Genomic DNA, 14,574 nt, shown 5'->3' with positions numbered 1-14,574 from the left:
TCTACACCTTGTTATCTAATATTTATTTATATTGATTCCCAGTCTGAATGAATGGAGATGGTTTTCCAGCTCTACACCATCTACCAAATCCAAAAATGATGGTTGATGTGAATGAATGATCAACTAGCATTGTGATGATCCAACATAACATGGGGAAAATGTCAAAGTTGAAAGGAAGCTGTAGATAGGTATATTCCTCACCAACAAACAATGTAAGGTATTAACTGATAGAAGGGCAGCAAGTTTCAACAAAACATATGGGTTTCATTTGTCGCAGTGTTTCAGTGAAAGAAATTCTGTGATCCAGCATTAATTCACCTGAAGCCAATGGTTTGAGTAGAAAAGGAAAAGTATCATGTCTGATGTTATCCTTCTAATCGAGTTGGTCATTAAAAGATTACCTACTAGCCAACTGAAGCAACCTAATGTGAATGTGAGTTCAGTTCCGTAACTTAGCAAGAGTCAAATATTTGGAGTGTGCCTTCCATGGGCTAAATATTATTTAACAGTTTAGTTAGAACGCCAACTGATCAGGTAGGTTCCGCAAAACACTGGCTATCCTCCAGTACCTCAATTAATTGCCATTCTTCAAAATCATACATGTCACCATGTTATTTGGCCACATTACAATGCTATCCCGATGTGCTGCCAAGCACTTTCTAGCATTGGTAATAAGAGTAGAAGCCATGACATTTTCCTCGTCCTTTTGCCACAGGATCATGGAACGAATGTAATTTTGTCATCCAGATGATGAGTTCAGCTAGTTCACCACTGGACTATTAGTCATCCATTGCAGCAACATACAGCTTTAGAAGAACTGATGTCAATGAGCAGGGACTGGGATCTCAAGCACCATAATAAAAAGCTTCCTCAGCCTTAGACCCTTGTAAATAAATAATAATCAATAGTGATGACTAAATCCTTTGATTGTGTTATCACTGAAATTCGTGTGGAAGGCAAAACTGTTAAAGAAACAAGATTTTTACAAAACTGATCACCACAATATGATGCAAGGGAACACTTGAATTCTTCCAGCACATGGTGATCTTAATTGCCACATTCAAAACACTTCAAAACAAAACAATAATTTAACTCCCTGGTGTAGTCATGACACTCTACATTAATAAATTTGCACAAGAAGCTGTTGATTGGGATAGGTTTATGCAGTAATCAAAGTTTCTCCAGTAATAGCAAGAACTGCAGATGCTGGAGTCAGAGCCAATACAGTGTGGAGCTGGAGGAAAACAGCAGGTCAGGCAGCATCAGAGCAGCAGGAAAGTCATCGTTTTGGGTCTACACCCTTCATCTCCAGTAGCTATTACTCTCTTATCCCTGCAATGATATGTAACATAACACTCAAATCCATGCACAGTTTTACCCTACTACAAACAATAGCTAGAAGATACTGAAGTTCATGTACCCAGTTATACTTATTACAATGAAACATTATACATAAAACTAAAAAGATTCTCTAGAAGATTATTTCACTATTTCATTTTCTGTCCTAACATGGCTATTATTTGTGTTGCATATTTTTAAGAACTATGAACATTCAGTGCAATTCCTTTCTTCAAAATATTTTGATGCAAAACAAAGCTACTCGAATTATGATTGGCAACTGTGATTAAAAGTATTTCTGAAGGTTACATTGTTATTGGGAATGCTCGACTGTCAGCCAAACAGCTATTTATCCCCATTTTCAATATTTTTATATCTGGTATACAGGAAGATTCAAATGATTTTTTTTCTATTCACTCACAGAAAATGGGTGTCTTTGGCCAGAATGACATTTATTACCCATCACCAATTTCCCTTGAAAAGCTGGTGATGAGCTGCCTATTTCAACCACAGCAATTTGGGTTGTAGTTACATCCACAATGCTGTTACAAATGAAGTTCCAGGATTTTAATCTCATGATAATGTATGGCTCCAAGTGAGAATGGTGCTTAGCTTAGATGGGAATTTGCAGGTGATGATGCTCCCATGTTTCTGCTGCACTTCTAAATGTTAGAGGTTGTAGCTTTGGAATGTGCTGATGAAGGAGCCTTGTTAAGTTCCTGCCATGCACCTTGCAGATGGCAAACACTGCTGCCACTGTGTATCAGTGGTGAAGGGAATGAATGTTGAAGGCAGTAGGTGGGATGCCACTCAAGCAGGCTGCTTTGTCCCTGGGTGATGTTGTGCTTTCTCAGTGTTGATTGAGCTGTAGCCATCCAGGCAAGTGGGGAGTGCTCTAGCACCATAGTTATTAACATGTCTGATCCAGTTCAGTTTCTGGTCAATGTAACTCCCAAGATGTTGACGGTAAGGGATTCAGTGATGGTAATGCCATTGAATGCCAAGAGGAGATGGTTACATTGTATTTTGTTGGAGACAGTCATAAAGTCGTAGAGGTCTACAGCCTACAAAAAGGCATTTCAGCCCATTGAGTCCATACTGGTCAAAAACAAGCACCTAAATATTCTAGCTCCATCTTCCCTACTTGGTCCACAGCCTTCTATGCCTTGGCGTTGCAAATGCACATCTAAATGATCTTAACTGTTATTAGGAGTTCTGCCTCCTCAACTCTCACAGATAGTGAGTTCCAGATTCCATCTGGGTGAAAACTTTTTTTCCTTACATCTCCTCTGAAACTCCTGACCCTTACCCTAAATCTATGCCAGCCCCCAGTCATTTATCTCTCCACCAAAGGGAAAAGTTCCTTCCTGTCTACCCTATCTATACCCCTCATAACTTTATACATCTCAATCATGTCCCACCTCAGTCTCATGTGCTACAAGGACAAGGAAAACAATCCCAGTCCATCCAATCTCACTTTATAATTAAAACTCTCCAGCCCAAGCAACAACCTGGTAAATCTCCTCTGCACCCTCTCCAGTGCAATCACATGCCTCCTGTAATGTGGATTCAAGGATTGCCCACAATTCATGAATGTCATTTACCCCATAGCCCAGATTGTCTTGTAGCAATATTGTCTTGCTGCAGATGAACACGTGCTGCTTTGGCATCTGAAGAAAGGCAAATGGTACTGAATATTGCATAATCATCACCGAACTTTCTCACTTTTGATCTTAATGATGAAGCATCTGATGATGATGGGCCTTGGATATGATCCTGAGGAAGTCCTGCAACGATGTCCCAGAACTGAAATTATAGACTCCCAACAACCACAACCATCTTCCTTTATGTAAGACTGATGCCCACTCATGAAGAACTTATCCTCCAATTTCCCAGTGACTCCAGATTCACTAAACATCGTTGATGCCATACATGATCAAATGCTGCCTTGATGTCAAGAACAGTCTTCTTTACGTTTTTATCTTCACCTCTGAAGTTCAGCTCTTTTGTACATCTTCGGATCAAGGCTGTAATGAGGTTAGGAGCTGAATGGCTCTGGCACAATGCAAACTGGGCATCAGTAAGCTTGATTGCACTGTTGATGACCCATTCAATCACTTTGCTGATGACTGTGATTCATAACATTAATAAGCAATTATGTATATATCAAATATGTCCTGCTTTTTGTGGACATAGAGTCACAGAGTCGTAGACTTATACAGCAAGGAAACAGGCCCTTCAGTCCAACTCATCATGCTGACCAGATATCCTAACCTGATCTTATCCCATTTGCCAGCATTTGGCTCATATCCCTGTCAATCTTTCCTATTCATGTACCTATCCAGATGCATATTTGAGCAACTTTCCATATTGCCAGGTAGATACCAGTGCTATTGCTGTGCCGGAGAAAATCGTTAAGGAAATGGCTAATCCTGGAAGACATAATGAAAAACAATCATTTTTGTCCTGTGATTTTTCTCTAGGGTTGCTAACAGCTGTGTCCTAGAGATCAGAACTTCCTCTGAAGATGGAGAAAGGGCCACCGAACTTGGAACGTTAACTCTGATTTTTTCTTCACAGATGCTGCCAGACCTGCTGAGCTTTTCCAGCAACTTCTGTTTTTGTTCCTGATTTCAGCATCCGCAGTTCTTTCGGTTTTTATCAATCATCAGATCATGGAGTCATGAGGATTTGCAACTGCAACTCAAATAAAATAAATATTTATAGCTGATGGTAATACTTGTATTTTGTTAATATTTATTCATGGGGTGTGGGTGTCACTGCCAGCATTTGTTGCCCGTTCCTAATTATCCAATTAGGAGTCAACCACATTGGTGTGGACCAATAATCATGTGGATGCCAGACCCGGTAAGGATGCAGATTTTCTTCTCTGAAGAACAGAAGCGAACTAGATTTTATTTAAAGTGACATCAGGCCAGCTTTTTTTTTCTATTGAATTCAAATATTACTATCTACCATGGTGAGATTTGAATCCATGTTCGCAGAACATTGTGCTGAGGTTCTGGCCTGTTAGTCCAGTAACATTACCACTACAGCACTGCCACCCCACAAGTCTGACTAGATATGTCAGATTCCAGAGTGAAATCTGGCTCGATAGAACATACATTCAGATTTTATAGTTACTCACTCTGGTGGTTAGGCACTAAGGGACAGCACGGTGGCTCAGTCGTTAGCATTGCTGCCTTCACAGTGCCCAGGATCTGGGTTTGATTCCAGGCTTGGGTGACTGTGCGACTCCACACAGACATTCTCCCCATGTCTGCGTGGGTTTCCACCAAGTGCTCCGGTTTCCTCCTACAGTCTAAAGATGTGCTAGTTAAGTGGATTGGCTATGCTAAATTGCCCGTAGTGTTCAGGGATGTGCAGATTAGGGGAATCAGCCAGTGTAAACAGGGGGTTACTGGGATATGGTTGGTGCTGGGTCTGGGGAGGATGCTTTTCAGAAGGTTAGTGCAGACTTGATGGGCTGAACACCTCTTTCCATACTGTAGAAATTCTACAATTCTATGAATATATTCACATGAGACTGCAAATTTTCTTACCAAAATTTATTACACAAAATTTAAAAGAAAAATAGCTATTGTGTATAGTATGAGCAAATTCGGAGAATTTTAAACCTAAAAAGTAAAACAAAGCTTTGACTTGTTTCTCAGCAATATCCTCTACACATTCTCAAATCCCAAAGAAATATCACACCTATCTCAACTCTTTCCTTTACTTAACTGACTCTTTCCAATTTTCCTCGAGCTGCTATGACAGTTTTATGACTTCTTTCCAGTCCTGATGGCTAAATCTCTTCTCAGTTCTGACAACTTGAAAACTTGTCACAGCTTGGAGACTTCACAAACTAAGTCCTTTTTTGCTAGAGTGACCATCTTTCTGATTCTTATAGAGTCTTGCAACATAGAAACAGAGCCTTCGGTCCAACCAGTCCACACCGATCATATTCGTAAACTAAACCAGTCCCACCTGGCTGCGCTTGGCCCATATCTCTCAAACCTTTCCTATTCATGAACTCATTCAAATTGTAACTGTACCTGCATACACCACTTTCTCTGGTAGTTCATTCCACACATGAACCACTCTGTGTAAAAAAAAAAGTTGCCTCTTGTCCTTTTTCTGCTCGGAGGAAGCTGGTTTCCTGATTCTTCTGAACTAAGTCAAAAACTAAACTAGTAGCCTGTGGCCTGTTTTCCTTATCTATCATAAACTCAGAAGTATACATAACAACTGACACCACAGGTATGCTAGGCACATGACTGAATCACAGGTTTTCTTCGAAATGACGTATTTCGGTTGCTGGGGCTTTCTCACTTCTTTAAAATAAAACCGTTACCTCAAGGTTTTGAGAAGATTTGTAGCTCGGGTCGTTGATGCAGTTGTTGACTTGCTCGCCGAGCAGGTAAGTTTGTTTGCAGACATTTCATCACCATACTAGGTAATATCATCAGTGCACCTCCAGTGAAGTGTCAATCTGCTTGCTATTTATGTATCTCAGTTTGCTGGGGTGGGTCCATCACTTCTGGATTTGCTTCTTAGTGGTTGGTATATGGGGTCCAGCTCTACATGTTTGTTCATGGAGTTCCGGGTGAGTGCCAGGCCTCCAGGAATTCTCATGCGTGTCTTTGATTGACTTGTCCTAGGATGGCTATATTGTCCCAGTCGAATTGGTGTCCCTCTTTGTCCACGTGTACTGAAATGAGTGATAGTTGGTCATGTCTCTTGGTAGCTAGTTGGCGTTTGTGAACCTTGATGGCTAATTTCCTTCTGGTTTGCCCTATGTAATGCTGTTGGCAGTCTTTGCATGGTGTCTTGTAAATAACATTGGTTCTGTTAGTTGTGGTTGTCAGATTCTTTATTTTTGTTAGTAGCAGTCGGTTTGTGGGTTACCATGATTCCTAGGGGGTGGAGTAACCTGGCGGTCATTTCAGATATGTCCTTAATGTATGGAAGGTGACTAGTGTCTCTGGATGTGCTGTGTCTTCCTGTTGTGGTCTGTTGTGTAGGTATTGGCAGACTATGCTTTTCGGGCAACCATCGTTTCTAAATACACTGTATAGGTGTTCTTCCTTGGCGTTGCGCAGTTCCGGGGTGCTGCAGTGTGTTGTGGCTCACTTAAACAGTGTTTTGATGCAGCTGTTTACGGGTATTGGGATGATTGCTATTGTAGTGGAGTACCTGATCCACATGAGTGGACTTCATTTGTACACTGGTCTGGAGCTCACGGTTAGCCTTATGTTCAAGCGAACCACAAAACACTGCAGCACCTCGAAGCTATGCAAAGCCAAGGAAGAACACCTATACAGCGTTTTTAGAAACAACGGTTACCCAAAAAGTGTGGTCTACCAATACCTACACAACAGGAAGATACAACATGTCCAGAGACACTAGTCATCCAACCATATATTAAGGACATATCTGAAATGACCACCAGATTACTCCGCCCCCTAGGAATCATGGTAAACCACAAGCCGACAGCTAACTGCAACAGCTACTAGCGAGAATAAAGGATCAGACAACCACAACTAACTGAACCAATGTTATTTACAAGATACCATGCAAAGACTGCCAAAAACATTACATAGGCCAAACCGGAAGGAAACTAGCCATCAGGATTCATGAACACCACCATTCATTTCAATACAAATGGACAAAGAGGGACACCAATTCGACTGGGACAACATAGCCATCCTTGGACAAGCAAAGACACGACCGAGAATTCTTGGAAGCCTGGCACGCAAACTGGAACTCCATTAACAAACACATAGAGCTGGACCCTATATACCAACCACTGAGAAACAAATCCAGAAGTGGTGCCACCCATCTCAACAAACAAAGACACATAAGTAGCAAGCAGGACATAACACTGACGCTTCACTGGAGGTGCACTGATGACGTTATCTAGTATGGCGACAAAACGTCTGCAACCAAACTTACCAGCTCAGTGAGTAAGTCAACAACTGCAAAATTGTTACCTTCATGAAACTGAAACTAAAATCCATTTGCCTCTATTTTAAGAAAAATCCAAATTCCAAAAATGATTATATATGTACAATTATTATTAAAGGAACTGCAGGCAAACGCATCATACCTGACTTATATTTGCAATGCAATTTCAATGCCAGAAAAATAATGCAGGACAGATGGGAGACATTGCTAGGATGTAGCTTGGACACTTTATTTAACCAGGCAATCTGCAAAAAGATCAATCTGCTTTAATGGGAAAAAAGAAAGTTAAACTGGTTATGAAAAACAAAAGAACTGCAGATGCTAGAAATCAGAAATTGCTGGAAAAACTCAGCACATCAGGCAAAATCTGTGGACAGAAAGCACAGTTAGAAGGTGTTCTGAAGGGTAATTAGACCCGAAATGTTAACTCTGCTTTCTCTTCACAGATTCTGCCTGACGTGCTGAGTTTTTCTAGCAATTTCCGATTTTGTTTTAAATTTGTTATGCATCATTTTTTATTCTTTAGCTTGATGAGAATACTACGTACATTTAGTGCCATTGCAATTTATTTGCCCCAGCCCTACTTTTCTTCTCCTAAAGATACCAATTCTTCTCAGCTTGCAGTACCATTGGTGTTGGCAGCTGTCCGATACAGCACACTTGCAGCTAATTCTCATGTGCAAGTTTTATTCAAGTGTTGTGAGGCCATTTACAGGTGAAAGACCATCACTACCAAACCACATAACACTCTCAGTATTCGTGAATACAGGAAAACTTACTGATTTCTTGGTAGCCCAGGACTCCTGTGATCACATTTAATACCTCTAATTGTCTTGATAATTTTAAGTAATATCTGAACCTTAAATCATTCCACTCTCCATAGTTAATACTTGATTTGCTGGGCATCCACGTATAAATCCACCCTGGATGTGAATAGCTAAATGCGCAGAACAAGACAAAACATTTTAAAATCTTCCCACTCTCCATGACACAGGATCACAGTTAGCAAGTAGAGAGACCTGCAATAAAATTTTGTTTATGCTTATTTTAATATCTGGACTCCAAAGCTCAGCCTAAGAGTTTAATAAACACCATTCCATCATAGTACATTTAACAGATTTAAAATTATCTATCCATTTTAATTCTAATCTTTGATTCCCAGTTTTCCAATTAAGAGTTTTGCTGCGAGTTAGAAACTTCGATTACAATATTTGCTTAAAATTTCACAAATTCAGTGAATGAAGGATTTCGAGATACTTTGACATAAGGTGGAAGTTTTTCAATTTTGCTGTGAAAAGTAACCTTCACAAGACATAAGCATTTGTCATGTTTACTCTATTCCATTTTGCCTTGATCTTAGAGTAAAACTTTGAATGAGTTCTTAATTGCAGTGATGTGCATTTTGCCAAAAATATTTGGGTCCACACTCCAATCATATTGTACTATAAAATGTAGTTTTAGCAGGTATTTGTAAATTTGAATCAACTGTTTAAACAATGGAGGATAAAGTTTAAACACATTATTGACAATCTAGGACACCGTCTCTTATTCTATAAATGACCGTTACAAGTTAATCTAGCTCCAAATATGAATTTTTTCTCCTTAAAAGTCAGGATATAGTGACATTCTCATGTCTGAAACTATTTATGAATTATTATGCTGGTTGCTGAAAACTGTCAGGAAAAGTAAATATTACACCTAGTCTTTAATGCAAGGTTTTCAATTCTGATAAGATTACCCCATGTATCTGGGAAATTGCAGGCCAATTGATTCTTTTTACGTTTATATTTGTGATGTTAATTAAAACTACAAGTCTTGTTAGGCACTGAGCTGGGCGCTAAACGATTGAATTTATTTTTCAGTGTAGATTGCTCGAAATCGGTTCCATTTTTACACCACTCTTCATCTTTGTGCTGCTTTGCAATTTTTAGCAGGAAAGAGGCCATGCATCACCTTCAGCATAGAGGGAAGTGTGGGTACACAACTGCTCTGGATCAGCATCAGGAATTGTGTAAGAAACCGGCGAAAAGTAGCTATTCAGTTCAGTACTTCCCATCCGGAGCACAGACTATATTTCAAACTCAGCTGGCAAGGGTAAAAAATGCCTCCCATTGGTATATACAATGAAATTCACTCCTTGATCGGTATAGTGTATATTGTGCTCATGTCCACTGGATCTATCTGAGATGCCTTGGGTAGATTCACTGCCACCAATCCTTAGCTTTGGCATTAGTCTAAGTTATTGATAGCAAGTTGGGAAGAATATCCATTTTAATTCATCAGCAGAAGACGGGCTCAATCTTGGTAAACAGAATAGATTCATTACAGAATACTTAATAGCTAGTTACATTACATTTGAATGACATAATTGTCTGACAAGAAACCATCAGGCTTGACTTAAGAGTAACATTACTGATAGCTAGAAGGACACAGCACTAGAACTGGCCTTGCAACTTAGAACAATAGGCACAAACACTGGTTAGCTCCTTTCAGGAAAGGTCCCTTGTATTCTGAGGGGTGGAGTTTATCTCAGAGTCAGTTAACCCTTTCAGGTACAAACAGTCTTATACAACATATCCACCAAGCCCTTGTTTTGTTATCAAATCATTTGTACAATTGTTTTAAATAAGTAAAGTTGGTTTACCAAATAGATTTAACACAACCCCATCTCCCCTCCACACTTCCACAAGTCTCTGACTTTATAAATGGCTGATGACTTGGTTGGGAAGAGGTCTGCTGCAGTTCATTGCTAAACTGGCACAATTGTGAATCTTTGATCCCCTGAATGCCCTTTGCAGAGGATGCTCTCTGGCATCCATGTTTCTGTTGAATGTTGGCTCGCCTGAAAGATCTTAAGTTTTGTCAAACGATGTCAGGGAAAGTAGTTGTGTTACTGAAATAAGTAATCTTTTTACATTACAGTAAGGTTTCAACCTTCCTGCCAAGTCAGAAGGAATGACACTGGATTTGAATCGTTAACTCTGCTTTCTCTCCACAGAGATGCTGCCAGACCTGCTGAGTTTCTCCAGCAATTTCTACTTTTGCATCTTGTCAGAATAACAGACTTGATTTATGAGTAAGTACTGTTAGCCACACGGACTTGGCACTAGAACTGGCCTTACAACTTAGAATAACAGGTGCAAAAGTAGTTTGACGTGCAATAATATAAAAGATTTCAGTGCATGGAATTGGGCATGGGAGAAGACAGTACCTGAAAGAGTTTGCATATATTAAAAGGTAAGCTCCGCCCATCACGATATGGAAGATGTCCTGGGCGGAGCTTATCTTGCGATACATGTAAACTCTTTGGAGGTACTGTCTTCTCCTATACTCAATCCCATATGCTGAAATCCTTTATATCACTGCACTGTCAAACTATTCTTTAATATTACATATACAGTTCTCATAGGCAGCTGAACACCCTGCAAAAGCTTTAGTTTTGAAACAGAATGAAAGAACATGGGGTTAAAATTCAACCTTTATCTGAGGTTTCAGGAAGGTAACAGTAAATAAATGTTAGCAAGTTTCCTATTTACAAAGGAGAGCAAAAGTAAAAGAAAAATAGACGTGTCACAACAGCCTATTGACATACGCCGCGATTTAGTGGCTATAGGTCACCACACGATGGAGCCGTCAAATTCTGGCTTTGACTGCAAAGCAGTCAACAAGACAAAGCTATATTAGTATGAGGCAAAGGGAGGAAAAAAAACAAAATTGACTAGATATGTTATGCCATCAGCCAGATGCAGCGGCAGCCATTGTCACTTCCTCTGCACAGGCAGAAACAGTAACGTTTAATCGTCTCCCTGTATAACCAACAGTTGCTGAACATTTAGATTAAATGCAAACAGCAATAGTCCTCACCCAACCACAAAAGATAAACTGCTTTACCTGCCCGCCGCCACACACACACACCATAAAAAAGTATACAATCATGGAACATTACAACTTTACGATCAGCCTCCTGCCATTTTGCAGCAACAGCAAAACTTTGAGCTATTCTTCGTTTCCAACACTGATTCAACACGAAAGCAAATTTCAATAATATTGACTATGTCCAACAGCTGAAATATATTTGCATAGCGCAGGTTATTAAAGGGTTACTTTAAACGTCAGTCAACTTTCCACAACAGGAACTGATCAGCACACGTACTTCCCCGTCCCTCTCAGTCGAGCTTAACCTGCTTATTATAGCTTGTAAATGAGTTTTTTTCCGAAAAAAAAAAATTCCACTTGTGCAGTTTACTGTGAAATTCCCCAAAGGGCCAAAAACCCATGGACTGGAACATTAATTGTGAGGGTGGGAGAGGATAAATTACATCAAAGTGTGAGAGTGTTTTCTCTCGTTAAAAAAAGTTCTGGTGGTTACAAAATTAACATTTCAGTTTATCTCCACAATGACTTTGCTAAAAAAAAGGATGAATTAGCGACAAGAGGAATTTCGCCCTGTGGCTGCACCCGTTAGCTGTGGACGCTGGGTTAAGCTACAAGCACCTTATTGTCACTTACGCAATCAGTCAACATCTTGAAATGGGTTAAACACAGGAGACGGCAGAAAACAGGTCGGCGCTTGGGAAATGGGTCACCGATCTCCATCTTCCCCCACATCCCACCCCGCTCCCCGCCATTGCCGACAACAGATTGAGAGATACGGGCGACATCTCCTATACCAGGTCTAGCACACCTTCACCTGATAACACAAGACGGGCACTTTTGGGGAAGTTATGTGTGGGGAAGTGGAGAGAAAGGGTGGAGGTTATACACATCTGCCCGGCGACAGTCGTATCAATGACTTCTCGGCAAACACAATTACACTTCCGGATCGCCTGTGAAGACTCCACTTAGTCGGGCTGAGTTGCCCTGAACAGCTGAATAATTTAGGGCCGAACCAGGCTGGCTTGTCACTGCTGCTCCAAGTGGGGTGGGGGAAGAGAATTGCACCCACTGCGATCGCTAACCCCCTTCCAGATGGTTACACCTCCTCATGGTACTCTAGCTATAATAACCAAAATAAGGTGGGTTGTCACCCCCAACCTCCTTGTCCACTGTACACCAGGGGCTCTTTACCTGCCTTTCTTCCTGCTTTCTCCCCTGTTTAAGCTTCACGCCCGGTGAACGCTACTAAGCGATGGCGGCAACAATGAAGCGAACCGGGTCCATTTGAACAGAGAGAAAACAGAACAAATGTCACTTCAGGCAAAACAATTGCATCGATTTCAGTCTGTCCTGCTCCTACGGTGTTTGTTTCGAGGGCTCTGCTCCTCAGTCGACTGCACGATGGTCCTCTCCCTCTCGCTATATAAGATGCATCCGTTCAACACCCACATCACTGCCCCGTCAGTTTCGTTTCTCACTCGGGTTTTTTGATCCGAAACAACCACCAAGACTGCAATGAGAGACAGTCACCTGATCGGCTGAATCACCAGGCGGCCAGCTTGCTAAAGGCGAGTCAGCCTGTGTCAGGGTCATCTCGCAGGAGACGACAACCCCATCTTGGTAAAGGAAAATGCTAAGTGGCCTATATAAATCACAGTTGCCAGGCGAAACAAACCAAGTGTTGCAGAAACGAATCAGAAATCGAAACTCCAGTCATTGCATAAATAAATTTTAGTTGTGAAAGCAGAAAAAGCAATACCAGAAAAATGTACATTCAATATTATTATTGTACTCATAAGTTTGGATAATACGAAGATCTCCTTTTATATTGTTTAGCCTTTCTTATCTATAACTACTCACCCCTAAGAAAACAGTTCATTTTAGCACAGATTTGTTTTAAGTCCATGCAATAAAAATGATAGGGAAGACTTGTTTATTATCTTTTATGGCCTACTTCAGTATACTTCCATTTAGTAAGGGAATGTGATGCGTACGGGTACATTTAAATTAGGAGCAGAAAATTAGGAGTCTTTCAATGGTTGACCTATTTGTGTTTTGAATTCCACATTCCCATCTACCCTTGATAATCTGTGATACCATTGTCTCACAAGAATCTATCTACATCCACCTTAAAAATACTCAATGAATCTGCCTCTGATTTCTCAGGCAAAGTGTTCCAAAGTTACTCAACCCTCTTTCCTAATAGGGCAACCCCAAATTTTTAAACAGTACTTCCTAATTCTGGACTCCGCTACAAGACAAAACATCCTTTCTATGTCCACCTTGTCAAGACTATTCAGGATCTTCAATCCACTTCAATTAAATCATCCCTCACTTTTCATAACTCCCGTGGATTTGAGCCCAGTCTATCCAACTTGTCCTCATACCTGCAGTTGGGGGGTTGACTTATACCTTCTCTGAATTGCTTCCAATGAATTTCCATTGGGCTGGTGGGGTAAATAGGGGAGATAAAGGAGATAGATGGGCTGGATGGGAATGTGAGGAAGTTCAAAGCCAATGAAATTGACGAGGAGGGCTAACAAGAAGAGAATGTGTAAAAGGTTTTCAAGAAGGAGTTATATATAGTTCTTATGGCCAAAAGGAGAAAGCAGGAACAAGTTATTGAGCTGGATGATCAGCCATGATCGTATTAAGTGGCAAAACAGGCTTGAAGGGTCAAATGGCCTACTCCTTCTTCTATTTTCTATGGTTTTAAATAAAGGGACCAATAATGTACACAGTGCTCCAGATGTGGTCTCACCAATGTTTTGTACAACTGAAGCATGACATCTTTACTTTTATGTTTCACTCTTCTTTTAATAAAGGATAGCATTCCAATAGCCTTCTTAATTACTTGCTGTACCTGCATATTAACTTTTAAAGACTTGTGCATTCAAACACCTAGATCGTCCTGTAACTTGGAATTCTACAAGTACATTTTGTCATAGATTTGAGAGATGACACCTAATTAGGCAGAGGTGGGAGAATGGTTTTGGACAATGCTTAAGAAAGGATGGTGTAGCCCTGCTGTGACAGTGAATTATGGAGATAGGGCAGTGTCTTCATGTTTACAGAAGGCTTCTATTTGTTTTTCATCACTAAACTATTTGCTTTGTTAATTATCAGACTGTAAGTTTGAGCTAATATTTGGGACCATTAGTTCCCACTCTGCATGAAGAATTTGAAACAAGCATTAGCAAGTTTATTAAGTAGAAATTACATGTAGAACAATAAAATGGTACTTACCAAAGCCAAACTCACAATCTGTTCTCACAAACATTGGCTCCCAGCTCTCTGGTTGATTGCGGTGCTGTTTCCTGTTCTTGCTGACTATAGTCCATCGTTTGCGCGTTCGGTTGTGCATCGAGGGACAGAAGACACTTGTTATGG

The 14,574-nt window shown here is 40.5% G+C and overlaps 1 protein-coding gene across 4 annotated transcripts in view; it reads right to left on the bottom strand.

Moving 5' to 3' along the window:
* Positions 1 to 12,732, bottom strand: part of znfx1 (zinc finger, NFX1-type containing 1) — a 121,034-nt gene extending 108,302 nt beyond the window's left edge. The window contains exon 1 of one of the 4 annotated variants that reach the window (XM_020532912.2): positions 12,376 to 12,732. Coding sequence is in view for 1 of the 4 variants with exons in the window: in XM_048608304.1 (XP_048464261.1) it covers positions 11,818 to 11,832 (15 nt within the window). In the remaining 3 variants the exon portion in view is untranslated. Of the gene's footprint in view, positions 1 to 7,450; positions 7,557 to 11,254; positions 11,352 to 11,817; positions 11,898 to 12,375 lie in introns of those variants that run through there. The other 3 variants (XM_048608304.1, XM_048608306.1, XM_048608305.1) reach the window with 3 other exon arrangements.
* Between the last annotated feature and the right edge of the window lie 1,842 nt (positions 12,733 to 14,574).

This window comes from Rhincodon typus, chromosome 19 (genome assembly GCF_021869965.1).
Source record: "Rhincodon typus isolate 14 chromosome 19, sRhiTyp1.1, whole genome shotgun sequence".
Lineage (NCBI taxonomy): Eukaryota > Metazoa > Chordata > Chondrichthyes > Orectolobiformes > Rhincodontidae > Rhincodon > Rhincodon typus.
This window is presented reverse-complemented; position numbering and strand designations above follow the sequence as displayed.